Here is a 15,429-nt window from a genome sequence, read left to right as displayed (position 1 = left end):
GTTGGTAAATTGATTTTCAAACATTAAACCAACCTTTCATTCTTGAGATAAACCCCACTTGGTCATGATGTATCATCTTTTTATATATTATTGGATTTGATATGTTAAAATTTTGTTAAGATTTTTTGCCTCTGTGTTCATGAGAGATATTGGTCTATAGTTTTCTTGTAATGTCATTGTCTAATCTTGATACGGTGAATGTTGGCCTTATAAATAAGTTGGGAAGTATTCCCTTCTCTTCAACTTTCTGGTAGAGTTTGTGTAGACTTGGCATTATTTTATTCCTTAAATGTTCAGTAGAATTTATCAGCTAAGCCACCTGGATTTGAAGCTTTCTTTGTTGGAAGGTTTTAAACTGCACACCCAATTTCTTTAATATCTATATTCTTGAATAAACTTTGGTAGTGCATGTGTTTCAAGGAATTTGTCCATTTCATCTTGAATTTATTGGTATAAAGTATTCTATATATTCTCTTATTATCATTTTAATATCTATAGTATTTTTCTATTTTCCATTTTATTTATTTCTACTTTGATTTGTATTGTGTTCTTTCTTCTCTTACTCTGTGATTAATTTGCTCTCGTTTTTCCAGTCTAAGGTGGAAGTTGAGGAAGCTGAGTACCACGTTAGCAATAACCCACATGTTGACATATTATGTTTTCAGTTTCAGTGAGTTCAAAATATTTTCTGTTTTCCCTTTTGATTTCTTCTTTGACCACAAAGTTACTCAAGAGGAGTGTTGTTTAGTTTCCAAATATTTGGAGCTTTTTCGGATTTGTTAACTTCTAGTTTAATTCCATTGTGGTCAGAGACATATATTGAATGACTAAAATCTTTTCAAAATTTTTTTAAGTATTTTTTTAAATTAATTTTTTCTGCGTTGAGTCTTTCTTGCTTCGCCTGGGCTTTCTCTAGTTGCGTCAAGCAGGGGCTGCTCTTCGTTGCAGTGCATTGGCTTCTCTTTGGATGACTTCTCTTGTTGCAGAGCACAGGCTCTAGGTGCGTGGCCTTCAGTAGTCGTGGCACACAGACTCTAGAGTGCAGGCTCAGTAGTTGTGCCGTACGGGCTTAGTTGCTCCGCGACATGTGGGATCTTCTCAGACCAGGGATCGAACCCATATCCCCTGCGTTGGCAGGCAGGTTGTTAATCACCGAAGCACCAGGGAAGTCCCAATTCCAGTATTCTTAATCTTTTGTGTAGATCCATATTCCAATATGGTGTCATTTTCCTTCTGCTTAAAAATACATCTTTTAACATTTCTTATAGTGAAATTCTACTTCTAATGAGTTCTTTCAGCTTTTGTATGTTTGAGACAGTCTTTATTTTGCTTTTGTTTTGATACATCTGGGTATAGAATTCTAGCTTGATAGAATTCAATTCACTACTTTAAGGATGTTATTCCGCTGAGTTCTCATTTACATTGTTTCCAGCAAAAATTCTGCTGTCATTGATATCTTTGTTCCTCTCTATGTAGTGTATAGGTTTTTCCTCTGGCTGCTTTTAAATTTTTCTCTTTATTGCTGGTTCTGAGTAATTTGATTATTTTTTGTGCCTTGGTGTAGTTTTGTTCATGTTTCTTATGCTTAAAGTTCATTGATCTTCTTGACTTTGTGGCTTTATAGTGTTTACCAATTTGGAAAAATTTTGGCTATTACTTCTTCAAATTTTTGTATTTCTCCTCTCCTTCACGGACTCTAAGTTCACATGTATTAGGCCACTTGAAGTTGTTGCACAGCTCACTGATGCTCTATTCATTTTTGTTGTTGTTTTGTTTTGTTACTCTTTTTGTTTCATTTTGGATAGTTTCTATTACTATACCTTAATGTTCACTGACCCTTTCTTCTGCAGTGTCTAATCTGCCATTAACCTCATTCAGTGTCTTTTTCATTTAGCCATTGTTTTTAATCACTAGAAGCTCAATTTGGGACTGTTTTACGTTTTCCTTGCCTGTACTTAACATTTTCAGTGTTTTGTCTGGGTTTTTGAATATATGAAATACAGTTATAATAACTTTTCTTCGTGTGTAAAAACTTTTAAAATGTTCTTTTCTGCCAATTCTAACATCTGTATAGATTATGGGTTAGTTTTGATTGATTGCCTTTTCTCCTCACTATGGGGCATATTTTCCTACTTCTTTGCAGGCTTGGCAATATTTCATATAATCCCCGAAATTGTGAGTTTTACTTTCTTGTGTGCTATATATATTTATATTCTTGTAAAATGCTTGGGCTTTGTTTTGGGTGGAATTAAGTTACTCAAAACAATCTTATTCTTTTAGGTCTAGCTTTTAAGATTCGTTGGGTAGGAGTCCAAGTAGCCTTTAGTGTGGAGCTCATTATTTGCAACTACTGAGATGAGTCTTTTGTGAGAATCATGAGGAACAGGTACTATTCCTACAACCCTGTGTGATATCCAGTTATTCTTATTATTAATCCTTTCATGTGGTTCTTTTCCTGGCATCAAGTAATTCCTCACACAAATGTACTGACAAATACTTTGTTGAATTCTCAAGAGATCCCTCTGCATACCTCCAGAGTTCTTTGTCTGTACACTTCTTTTCTTTCTGGTAGTCTGCTTTGTGAACTCTAGTTACTTTGATTATCCCAGACACTCAGCTCCATTTCCTCAGTCAGGGAATCCACCAGTCTCTGCCTGGACTTCTCTTCCCTGTACCATGACTTGGAAACTTTCTCAGAGAAGTAAGCTAGGGCAGTTGTAGGGATCACTTCATTTATTTCCCATCTCCTGGGGAATCACTGAACTTTATTGCCTGAGGTCCAGTGTCTTGAAAATTGTTGTTTCCTATGTTCTGTCTAATGATTTCATTGTTTCAGGTGGGAGGTTAAATTGGTCCTTGTTACTTCATCTTGGCCAGAATCCAGTAACATTCTTTAAGTGTGTTTTTCTTTGATACAGGGTCCAATTAAGATTAGGCATTGCATGTTATGTCTTTTTTTCCTTTAATCTAGAATATTTCCCTACTATTTTTTTTTGGTCTTTTATGACATTGGCATTTTTGAAGACTCTAAGCCAGTTACCTTGTAAATGGCCTGACAATCTGGATTTGTCTATTTCTTCATTAGATTCAAAGTAAATATTTTGGGGAAGAATACTATGTAGGTGATGTATTCTTCATACTTCATCAGTTCAGGTGGCCCAGTGCTAAGTTTGATCACTTGATTAAGGTGGTATCTTCCATATCTCTCCATTGTAAAATTATTTTTCCACTTGGTAATTGATAAGTCATATGTGGGGTGATACTTTGGAATCAGTAAAGATCCTACTTTCAAACAACTCTTCACCCAGCTGTGCATCAATGGTAATCCTTGTCTGAATCAATTATTATATTGATAGATGCAAAATGACACTTTCCTAATTCTATCATTCCTTTTGCATTTATTAGTGGAAATTGTTCTATAAAGAAGAGCTCCCCCACTTTTCATTTTGAGTATCATTATGAACTCATGTGCATTTTTAAAAATTAACTATGTTATACCTTATTATAATGATAATGTTATTCTTTGGAATTTTCCTTTTGTCCAGATTTGGCCAATGCAATCTCTGTTATTGTTTAACCACAGGATGCTTTTGTTGTTGTTGTTGTTGTTTTTTGTTTTTTTGCGGTATGCGGGCCTCTCACTGTTGTGGCCTCTACCGTTGCAGAGCACAGGCTCCGGACACGCAGGCTCAGTGGCCATGGCTCACGGGCCCAGCCGCTCCGCGGCATGTGGGATCTTCCCGGACCGGGACACGAACCCGTGTCCCCTGCATCGGCAGGCGGACTCTCAACCACTGCGCGACCAGGGAAGCCCAGGATGCTTTTTTGTTCCTAGAGTAATTTCTAATATATTTCTACTCACAAATAGGACCTGAGAAAGGGAGTCCAGAAGGTGCAGTCTTATTCAGACTCCTCTTAGATGTCTGCCTTCTTCCTGTGTGCTCTCAACCCAAAGTGAGGCTTTCGGGTTGGAAGGAGATAATTCTGAATTAAACTACAGATCAATGTCACCTAATTCTAATCCCTATTCCCTTTTTTCTAGGCATACCACACCTAGTGCCATCCTAACCCTTCTGTTGGGCGCCTCTCTCCTCTTCTATATTTATTTACAACAGTCAAGAGCAGCAGTTGGCCAACTGGCCCCTATCCAGTTCTGCAGTCCATATGCCCCAAGAACTCCTTTTTGCACTGGTCTGTGGTGGCCTTGGCCTACCTCTTCTGCCTACTCAGGTATCTCTTTTACCATGAATTTAATTACCTATGGTTCTATTTATAGGATCTTACGTCGCCTGCTGCCTCTGCCAATTTAAAAATATTATTGAGGTTGTCTGTAAGACATTCAAGCTACGTGGTGACAGTGAATGCCTGACAGACGTAACACGTTGTGGTGAGTCTCAACTGCAGGATAATAAATTTTTCATTTTTAATTTAATATTTTAAGTTTTAATCAATGATGATACATTTTAAAATTAATGATGTAATTGCATTATTTTAATTCATTCATTCAGAGTTCCAGCTCCCTAAGTTTCTAAGAACTACCCCCTTGGTAAAAATCAGATTCTAGGTTACAGTATTAAGCTAATAATAGCTCAGTTACATTGTTAGCTTAATAATGTAACGGATCCGCATAGTTAAAGGAACAAGAGAAAGGAATCCAAGGGGGAAGGAAATTACCATTAACGGCCACATGTTCTATGCTGTGTTCTCTGCAAATGAGAACTTACTGATATAGTGCATCACAGTTTGTAAACTGATTTTATATACATTAGGTCTCAAGTACCCTTTGTCTTATAGGACAGGTGTAAATATATTTTTGTTTATTTTGTTTGTTTCTGCAATTTTATAAAGAGTCCAATTGATGCTGTTTTATGTCCTATTTGGAGCCTGAGAGTTTCTGGTTCCATAACAAGAAGCTGCTACTTAGCCCTTCTAATGGAATGGAGAGCTAGTTTATTCTTAGACTCTCAAGCTCTGAACTTGGTCTGAATCGCATGCTTTTCTATCCACAAAACACTCAGGGCCTTTCAGCTATTTTTGTATATATTAGATTTATTGGCACTAACTTTTTAAAAAGCGCGGGCGCACGTTCGCTGGTGCAGTCCACTTGCGCCCTGAGCAGCGCACGCGCGGTGATGTTAGGATGCTGCACTTGGTACCTTTTGCGGTTCCCATCGGGGGTGACAAAACCTTGCTGCTGTGGGAGTTGAGCTCTGGATAAAACGGCCGAGGCCTTGCAAGTGAGACAAGCCGGAGCGGAGGGAGGGTTGGAAGAAGCCGCCCTGCACCCCAGTAACTGGGTGCCCCGGGATACTGCTTCAGCACCTCATCTGCCTGTGGTCTCTGCTGAGAGGAATCTTAGTTCTAGAGACGACCTGAGCAGTCAACTCGTCCCCATAGATTTTTCAGACATAGTTCCCAATAGAAGGCATTGCCTCCTAATACTTCCCGAAGCTTAGGATTTCAGAGGGAAACTTGTTCATGAAATGAGAAGTGTTTGGAGTTCCAGGCTCATCACACTTACCTGTGACGAAGGGCTGGGGGAATACAAGGGAATGGGTGGTTTGGTTTCCTGGGCCTGAAATTTACAGCACTTACTTAGCGTGGGACCGCCCTACAGCATTCTCTCTTCACAGTCTTCTCCTGGTTTGGCCTTCTGTATTCTGTCTGAGTCTTCCCAAACGCAGCAGTGGGCGGTCCTGGGTCCTCTGCCATCATCAAGTTTTATTCAGCAAGGGATGCCCACAGAGCCCAAAAGCCATGCGACCAGAAGCAGCTTTTTCACACATCTCCAGTGAAGGTGGGTCCAAACGTGGAATTCCTCGCTCTACTGGGATGAAGTGCTGAATTTAAAACTAATAGGCCATCGGGAATTCCCTGGTGGTCCACTGGTTAGGACTCTGCACTTTCAGTGCTGAGGGCTCGGGTTCATTCCCTAGTCTGGGAACTAAGATCCCAGGGGTAAAAAAAAAAAAAAAAAAAAAAACGGCCAGCGTTTGTACAGCACTGTGGTGTACAGAATGCTCTCACATGCACTGCTCCACTGATCCCCCAGTTCCCTAGTGGTTTCTCCCTTTTTTTTAGATGAAGAAACACGAACTCAGGATGGTTAAGTGACTTACATAAGGTTCATGGCAGTAAATGTGGAAACTAGACGCCAAACCCAAACTTAACTGATGTTAAACCCCATGTCATTTTCTGCTGCCCCTTAATTTAAGAAATCTTCACAAGAGTCTTCCTTATATTTACTTTTATGTGGATTTTAAATGTGTGAGGTTGACAATTTATTTTAATTAATTTATTTATTTTTGGCTGCATTGGGTCTTGTTGCTGCATGCCGGCTTTCTCTAGTTACGGCGAGCAGGGGTTGCTCATCGTTGCGGTGCGTGGGCTTCTCATCGCAATGGCTTCTCTTGTTGCGGAGCACGGTTTCTAGGCACGCAGGCTTCAGTAGTTTTGGCTCACAGGCTCTAGAGCACAGGCTCAGTAGATGTGGCACACGGGCTTAGTTGCTCTGCGGCATGTGGGATCTTCCTGGACCAGAGATTGAACCCGTGCCCCCTGCACTGGCAGGCGGACTCTTAACAAGTGTGCCACCAGGGAAGTCCCGAGCTTGACAAACTTTGGTCAGATGTAACATAAAGGAGGCTTCATCATCATCATTACTGTCAAACTGCCTATTCAGAACTCCCTTCAGATTCCAGAAAATGGTTAAAATATTCTTTAATGCATTGTAGAAACCTTACTCCATATCAAAATGCCATCCAGTTTTACTTCCCCGGAATTAACATTTCATTATGTACTTCCATTCAGCCACCATTCCTTTTTCAAGGACCTTTTCAATTCCTCTGAATAAGTGAGTGAGGCTTAGATTTCCCAGACCTTTCCCTTTATAATTGTGTGTCTTCTCTGATTGGCTTCTTGTTCTGGCTACTTCCTACTGACCTTGCTGCCTCTTCTCACCCATATTTCTTTACTCACTGATTTCACCTTTATTGAATCTGAGAACTCTCCTCAGATGTGACTCCAGGTACACTACCTCCCACTTCTTTACCCTGTTTAACACCCTCTTCAATCCTGGCAGTACTCCCTGGGATTGAAATGATTTTGTGTCAGACATTCTTTAATTTGCGGCCCCTGCTACCATTTCACGTACCACTCAGATATTACAGATGGTCCTGGAAAGATTATGAAACAGTTACTTGGTATCAGTTGTGAGTAATGAGTTCTTTTCTTATATTGGACATTAAGACCATTCCATAAGTGTAGGTTGTGAGATTTTCACAGCATAAAGCCCGTCACTGATGGCGTAATGAAGAAAATGTTCTCCAAGTCACTATAGAGTTGAGAGGAAAGGGCATTCGTATTAGATTTGTATATTTAATGCAGAGCCTTAGTTTACTACCCACAATCCCGAAATTTTTCCCTAATTTACTTATGCGTTCTTTTTCAATTTTATTTATTTATTTGCTTGCACTGGATCTCAGTTGCAGCAGATAGCTCCTTAGGTGCGGCTCAAGGGCTCCCCAGTTGTGGCATGTGGGCTCTCCATTTGCAGTAGGCAGGCTCCTTTTTTTGTGGCTTGCAGGCTCCTGAAATTTGGCGTGCAAACTCTTCGTTGCAGCATACATGTGAGACCTGGTTCACTGACCAGGCATCGAACCCAGGCCCTCTGCATTGGGAGCATGGAGTCTTAACCATTGCACCAGCACGGAAGTTCCAATTATGTGTTCTTTTATTCATTGGCAGGTATACATACTTCTTATCTTACTTCCCCTGTGTTTTTTATAAATACAGAAAAGAGAATAACATCTTAAAATAAAATCAAGGAAAGGCCTAATGTATCTGAGCTTTTCTTAGTAGCACGAAGGGAAAGGTTTGCCAGCAAGACCTGTGGCAAGGTTATCCCAGATGTCAGCTGTCTCTACTACCCAGGGGCTCAAGCCCTTCTGAAGCTTCCTAATTGTCCAGGACAGCTCCATTATGACTCACCGTACAGGGCCTACCTAGCATCCCATGTGACACTCAATATTTAAAAATTAATCTTCATTTCTCCTTCCTAGCAGGCAACTTCAGTTGGAGAAAGTAACTTCATTTTCTTATGTACTCATTCATTCACTCAGTCAACAGACCATCACTCCTCTATTATATGCCAATATGTATTCTTCTTTCTGGTAACAAGGAAAGAGTAATATGTGGTTCCTTCAAGCACTGAAGGAGCTCATAAACTAGTGACAGAGGAAGATGCACAAACAAATCCATAAAGAATTAACAATGCTTTGATTTTATTTGTATTATTTGAATTTTTATGACTATATTTATATACTACACCCTGTTCAAAATGGTAATGGACATCTAAGAAAGAACTAGTGATATAAAAACTCCACAGTAATATGTAAGTTCTTTAGAGAGTTAAGACTGGAAATATTTGCACTCTCAAAGAAGCTTGTTAATGCAGATGAACCTCTAATTCTTTTCGTTGCTTTATTTACATTTATAGAGGTATACATATTCCCTCTTCTAACAGGGGTTAGTAACTTGGGGAGGGGGTGCTACAGATTAAGGTCCTAATTCAGTGGCAGGTCCGTCTTATCTCCTCTTCAGGTCATATTCTCAAGCAGGAGATACAGGATGAGGCGAGTAAAACAGTTCACTTCCTTTGCTTACCCCCAGCCCCATAATAGGCTTCTCCTGGGCTTCCTTGGTTCTTTCATCATCACTTTCACCACCAGAGGTCAGGGAACCTTCCAGTTAATCAGGGGTCCTGGAAATGGTGCAGAAAAATACTGACTGAAAAATAATAAATAACCTTTATTTAGGGATCACTGTGAACTCATTGCTTAAAATGTCCTACTTAATCTTCACAACCACTCTATAAAATTGGTATTGATAAATCTCAGGTATATCGAAAATGAGTCTCTATGTAGAGTCGTGATATTTTTAGGTCTTTTATGTCTTTAGGTTCATCTCGGCACCAGACATAAGGCGGTTCAACATAATACGCTTGCCCTAAAGAGCTCCAGATGCCAAGAATTGGCAAATTACTACTTTGGTTTCCGTGGGTGGTCAAAAAGGATCGTCAAGGTAAACTCTGTAGATTTTCTTTGACTAACCAGACTCCTTTCAACATTGAACTCCTAGACTTTAGAGAGCAGAATAGAACAGGGGTGTGGGGAGGAGATGTGGGAGGGTTCCACAAGGAAGTATCTGAGCATTGGCCTGTCACCTAGAATTAGTGATAATCTCAATGACTTGGATGGTGGTGTCCATAATTTTCTTCAGTATTTGTATGGTATATCATAAAAAAAATAGTTGTCCATATCTAGTCATTCATTTGCAAGTCTCAGTTGATTTTGAAGGGATAGCGTACCTAAACTATTACTTGGGATTGCTGGAGTTTGGTATTTATTTCTAACAACAGAATATGTTGAAGTCTAGCCTTTAATTCAAAATCCTAACAGCTTCAGGATCTTTCTAACTTTGAAGAAAGGGAAAATACAGATATTGTGACACCACTTCAGAAGCAAAGCCTGAAGTTCTTCTGTGCTTTAGAGATGGTTTTGCCCTCCCACGAGTGCAGGAGTCCCTGGGTTGGCATGGCTGAGGAACCTTTGGATAAGTTGGAGGAAGGTCTGTTTTCCAGTATGTGTGTGTAGGGGGAGGTGAGGCAGTGGGATTTCTCTTTTTTCCTTTCTTTCTGAAACTCAACTTTTCAGATACATCATCACCTTCTCTAAGCAACTAAAGCCCTGGGCAGAATTTTTCTGCCCGACACTATAGGTTTTTATCTTAGGGAATACCTGACAGCACCTTAATCTTCAGAAATTTGGAACTCCTGCCTGCCAAGAAGCTTAGGAGGAGGGAAAATTAGTTAGGAATTTTTTTTTTTTGGTTAATAATTATTTTTGGGCTAAAATAGTCCTTCAAATGCATATGTCTTCTGGGCTTCAGTTATCCCAACAAAATCATTGTCTAAAGATTGAAATAACTCTTGTGTAAATGTTCAGGCCTTTGCCTGCTATAAAAGGGCCTGAGCAGAATAAGTAAATGTAGATCCCTAGAAAGGGGATTCCGATTGGTACTGAGTTTTTTCGTAGAATCCATGGCACTTGGGCTTAGGGTTTTAAGTCAGAGGCAGGGCTGTTAGCGAATGGGGTGGAGGAGGCTCCACCATCCACCTGAGTGGGTGATGGTTGAGGAGAGGCCAGATCATCTGCACTACAACCAAATCTATCTCACTGTATGAGTCCAGCCCTTTACGCAGAGGAGAGCAGTGTCTGTAGCAGTGCAGCCTCAGCTTCTCCATTTGAAATCTGTGAGTAATATGAGATTTGTGCCACGTTCTTGGTTTGCATTTCCCATCTAGTATTTTAGGAACTTCCAGAATAGATCCGAGCAGTAAGCATGTGCCATGCCAGGGTATACCTGCAACGGAGACATTCACCCGCAGCCCAGTGTTGTGCCTGCCCTTAATCACTAAGGTAATGATCTAAGAATCACAGATGCATTTTTAGTTTTAAACATATAACCTAGAAATCAGTTATTCATATAGGCATTTTAAATTCATCTGTTTTGGTTGGATTTCGGGTCATTATCATTCCTTATGAGAAGGAAGGTAACCCAGAAGCTTGCTATTCAGAAAGCTATGACAGATGCATTCCAGAAATTGCTGAATGTGGTTTTAGGTAGGACCTTTTTGATTGTCGTTGAAGTGCTTCAGTTTCAGTGAGCAAATAAACTTATTTGAAAAGTTAATTGGATGAAAATAATGGTTATCTAAAACATTACATATTCTTTCATTCGCCAGATGCTTTCACAGCAGCAGTCTTACATTTGTGCTTTGTGGCGTTTATGAGAAAAACGACAGCAAATATTATTGTCCCCAGTGTTTAGATGTAGAATGACTTGCCTCAGTTCATACAGAAAGTGTTTGATCCACTTCTTCCTCAATTGCTTGCTTCTCATACAGAATAGTGTAGTGATTATAAGCCTTGGACACCTGTGTTTGAGTCCTAATTTTGTCTCTTAGATTTTCTTGTTGTTCTTGCAATTTTAGATTTTTGTAGCCAGAGACATTTGTAGGTATTTAATATATCTAAGCTGCAATTTCTTTATCTGCAGATAGGGTTAGTAATTAAGCTTACCACCAAATGGGGGATATTGTAAGAGTAAACGGGATGATGAACCTAACAAGCTTAGAGCTATGCCTGAAACATAGTAAGCAGACAAAATATATTGACTATTATTATTACTGCTGTTTTCTTTTTGAAGAGTTTATTAGATTATGTTTTTGGAATCAGTTTAATTTCAGTTTTCATTTCTGATGTAGTGGGTGAATATGATTCTTATATAATAATCGGCTACATTTTTGTAAACCTTGAAAGTGGTCATGCGAATGAATAGCGTTGGTTTTGTTCCCTATGGAGTTATGCAGCGGTGAGAATGGCACAAGCTGTGCCCAAAGGAAACTTTGTGATTAGTAGATCCCCGGAACAGAACTGCTCCCCTGCTTCACAGCCCTGCAGGCTTAGAGACTGAGAAATCCTAGCTAAGTTGTCAGAGACCTTATTTGCTTATGAGAGTTGACCCTGGATTGGTCTTGGCTTTCCACCCTGGGCAATCTTTCCAGTGAAGTTTGATTTTCCTGGTCATCAGGCAGAATCTCCATCAGCTGTCAACTCTGGGTAACAACCTTTAAGAACCAAACTAAATGACTGGGTTGTTTGTGCCTAATATGCCAAGGTACTCCTTATATGTACCCAAAACTTAGACCAAAAAGCCTGGTGGCCCTAACTTGCCTTGAGGAAAGCTGTATTGTGCAAAATGTACATGGGCCAGTTTTTGCCAGTAGAGTGTTCAAATGCTCCCTCTCTCTCTCTGTCTCTAAAGCTATGTTCATTGTATCTGGTAGAATTTTGGTCCCAAGGAACAGGCACTTGCCTTGCTTCTAATAGGAAGTATCTATTATAGTCCAGTGGTATCTCTCCCAGGTTTGAACTCACTTTGACTCCCACCTAATGCCTTCCTATTTAATTGTATTGTGATTGAACATGTTTTTTCCACAGCTTTTAATTTCTATGTCCTTATTCCTTATTTCTAAGATCATAAATTTTTGAACCAAAGTTGATACTTCTTATATATGTTTTCACAAATAATTATGATAAAAACTGAAGTGTCAGATGAGGGAACTTCTAGGAAAATGCTCTTATTTTCTGCTTTTAGAAGTCAAAAGAATGTCTAGTTATTCGGTGCTACCATTGTATATAGGAAGTTTAAGAACAAGAAAACTTCTGAATTGATCCTTGTTAATTTTATTACAGAAAGTGGTAAAACAGCTGTGGCATATAGACCCTGTGAAGAGGTCACAGATGCTAGAACCGAAGAGGAACTACAGGATTTAATTCAAGTATGTGGAGATAAAAGCTCAAGGGGTACACAGCCAGTGTAGCCATAATTCAAAACAACCAGCAGGATATGGAAGACTTCAGCATGTCTACTCAGCTCTGTGTTCCTTAGGAAAAGGTGAAACTCTGAAACTGCTTTTGAGGCAGGAAATTTCTAGGCCTTTCCCAAGTTCTGAGCCTTGTCTCTGGCCCCTTATTTGAAGTTTGGAGAGCAGGATTGAGGGCCACCAGTGTACGTCTACAGTTGCGGACACAGGACCTTTAGAACTCCCCTCAATTAGAATTGCAGGGATTTGGGAACAAAGTAACTATGGTCTTAAGTGTGATTATGCTACACTGTTTAAAAACAATTCATGCCTTTCAAGTAAGGTGTATTACCCAGATCTCATATATATCTTGTGTTAAATAATTTGCCAAAGAACCTTTCTGTAAAGAAGTTATATGGATATCTCGAATTAGGGATTAAGTTGTCAACGTAATTTCTAAAAGAAAACATTAATGTACTGCATATAGGATTTTTATTTAAAATGAGCAAAAAATGTATTTCATGCCATTGAGAGCTTAATTTTTGCCTAGATTTCTGATTATTTAACTCACCCCAATGTCGCAAAGTTTGTTTTGAAGGGAAGAAAGTAGAGAAAGAAAAGGTGGTTATGTTGTGAAAAATGAAAAATTTTTGAAAGTTTTTCCCGTACAAAATAATTATTTCAATTCAATTTAAATCAGTCAAGGAAACTTGAAACGTATCCATGTTTGTGCTTTAAGAAGTCTAGCTTCCTATGAAATGTGAGAGGAAAGGATTCCGTATTGATACTAAAGATTTTGGAAACCTGATTATAACAACAGATCCACTCCTAAATGAGGCCAATCTTGGAATCAGTTCCATTTAGAAACCATTATGTGCTAGGCAGTGGAGATAAGATGAAGCTCCTTCTCTCTTGGAATTTAGGTGTTAAAGGTGTAACAGGCAATTAAAAAGGACTAAAATTAAATAGATTATGAAAAGGCCTGTGAAGAAAGTAAACTGGATGCTGGTTACAGTATTTCAAGAAAATTACTTAACATGCTGACTTTAACATTCTAAGTGTCTTCTCCATGTGTGCACACAGGGTAGACCTCTGAAAAGTGGCACTGTAGTTTTTTCTAGATTAATGGCTCTGTTGAGACAAGGTGGGATTTGGGACATTTTCCCATGCTAATGTAAAGGGCCATTCACTTGGTTTTAAACTCTTTCCCAGAATGAATTGCTCACCTGCCCCAGACCCCTCCTACAGAAATTCTGGAGTCTTCACTGATTCAGTGGTGACCCCCTAATAATAGAGTGGTGAATGAATCATGAGACGTGAATACTGAGAGTTTGGAGGAAATGGCAACATTTTAGCATAATTGTAAGGAGTGTTCCCCTCCCGCCACCCTAACTGGTGCTCATTTTGCAGGTCAGCTACTTTTCATGTCAGCCGTTTGGCCAAAGGGAGCAGGAATGTCTCTCAGACTTCAGCTTTGAGGAGGAAGAGTTCAGATTGCCAGAACTGGACTAGCACTTTTGAATTTCCCAGAATGCCAGGTCCTTTGGTTTCCACGGGAAGCTCTGCATCGTTCCCAACCCCCCTCAACCCCAGGGCTGTCAGAGTTTGGGGCCACTCGGGTCTGCAGCCCAAATCCCGCCTCATTGTTTGCGGCCCGGGTGCGCAGGGCGGATTTGGGAAGAGGGCCCAGCAGGAGGTAATTGTCACCTTTGCAAGGGGAAGGATGGCTTGCGCCCTGTGGACTCTGGGAGAAAGTCCCACTCTGGTGGCGCGGACTGGATCTCCGCACGAGCCTAATAAGGGTGGCGTAACTAAAGACGTCATAAATAACGGGTGGGACGTTTTGCGGGGCCAGGCCGCGCGGTTGCTAACGTGAGCCCTCAAGTCGCGGCACTGGCATAGCAGTTCGGTTTGGCTCTGGAGGAAGATGTGGCTCCGGCTCCTCACTGGCCTCGATCACTGTGCCTGGGAGCCGCCGCATGTTATGTCGCGGCTGCGCCTCTGTGTCGTGGCTGCACCCCACGGCTCTTCCTCACATGGCAACAACGGTCGCTTCTAGTCCAGGCAGTTCAGCCTCCGGAGTGGGCCATGGGCCCCGTCCAGGTGATCCCCAACCCCGCACGGCTGACCGAGGCTTTGTCTTCACATGCCTAAGAACCCTTCCCAAACTGCCCCATGCCCTTACATCCCTGGCAGAAGCCAGAGGCTTTAACTACTTGACGTCCTAGTCTCCAGTGCAGATGTTGGCCCCACCTCATCAGGATTTGACTGAGTCTGAGGTTCCATACCCGGACATGGATTCGGTTGGAGAGCTGCCTATAGGGCCAGATCAGTTTGCTGTTCCACATCAGGATCTGAATAACAAGCAAACCCAACATCACAAGCTCCCAGAGGCAGTTCCAGTGCAAAACCTCCCAGAGGCAGTTCCAGTGCTAGACTGGGATCAGAATTACCCTTGGTTCTGCCTTCTGGACACAAAAGTAAGACTAAAAACATAGGTCTAGATCACGCTGAAGGTCACCAGTCATTTGAAATACTTGTTCCACCTCTAGGTAGTAAGAGCTCAAAACCAATGAAGTTTATTGTTTCACCCCCAAACCTGAAGAAAGATCTAGTTCAGCATCAACGGCTTCCCAAAGTTGTTGTTGGAACTACAGGCCAATTTCGAAAAAAACACTCGGTCTAGAACGACAGTTGCAGGGTTGTTTGGATACCAGTATGTATGCCATTTAACCTGAGGAGAGGCGACCTAGGGATTTTTTTAGGAGCCCAGATAAAACTATGGAGCCCGCAGAGGAAGCTGAAAATTCTCCATCCCAGCAGGAGGCCCAAGCGCCTCATCCAGAGTTCATTGAGGAGGCTGAAACTTTACCCCAGCAGGAGCCCCCAGCTTAGCATCCACAAAGCCCTGAGGAGGTTGAATCTTTTTTCAATCTTTCAATCTTTTGAAGTTCTGTAGCTTGTCCTGTGCTTTAAAGGAGACTCCAATGTACCTGTTGAAA

The 15,429-nt window shown here is 40.8% G+C and overlaps 1 protein-coding gene and 1 pseudogene across 1 annotated transcript in view; both read left to right on the top strand.

The window, feature by feature from the left end:
• The window catches only part of LOC101272219 (leucine-rich repeat-containing protein 37A3-like), a 31,308-nt gene extending 26,503 nt beyond the window's left edge, over window positions 1-4,805 (top strand). Inside the window, 2 exon segments of the mRNA XM_049709507.1 lie at window positions 4,277-4,387; window positions 4,795-4,805. Coding sequence (XP_049565464.1) covers window positions 4,277-4,387; window positions 4,795-4,805 — 122 coding nt within the window.
• Window positions 4,806-4,999: 194 nt separating this feature from the next.
• Window positions 5,000-14,603, top strand: LOC101271913 (RAD52 motif-containing protein 1-like; annotated as a pseudogene).
• The last annotated feature ends 826 nt before the right edge of the window (window positions 14,604-15,429 follow it).

Source organism: Orcinus orca, chromosome 1 (genome assembly GCF_937001465.1).
Source record: "Orcinus orca chromosome 1, mOrcOrc1.1, whole genome shotgun sequence".
NCBI lineage: Eukaryota > Metazoa > Chordata > Mammalia > Artiodactyla > Delphinidae > Orcinus > Orcinus orca.
Note: the sequence above shows the minus strand (reverse complement) of the source record. Positions and strands in the feature narration are given on the sequence as shown.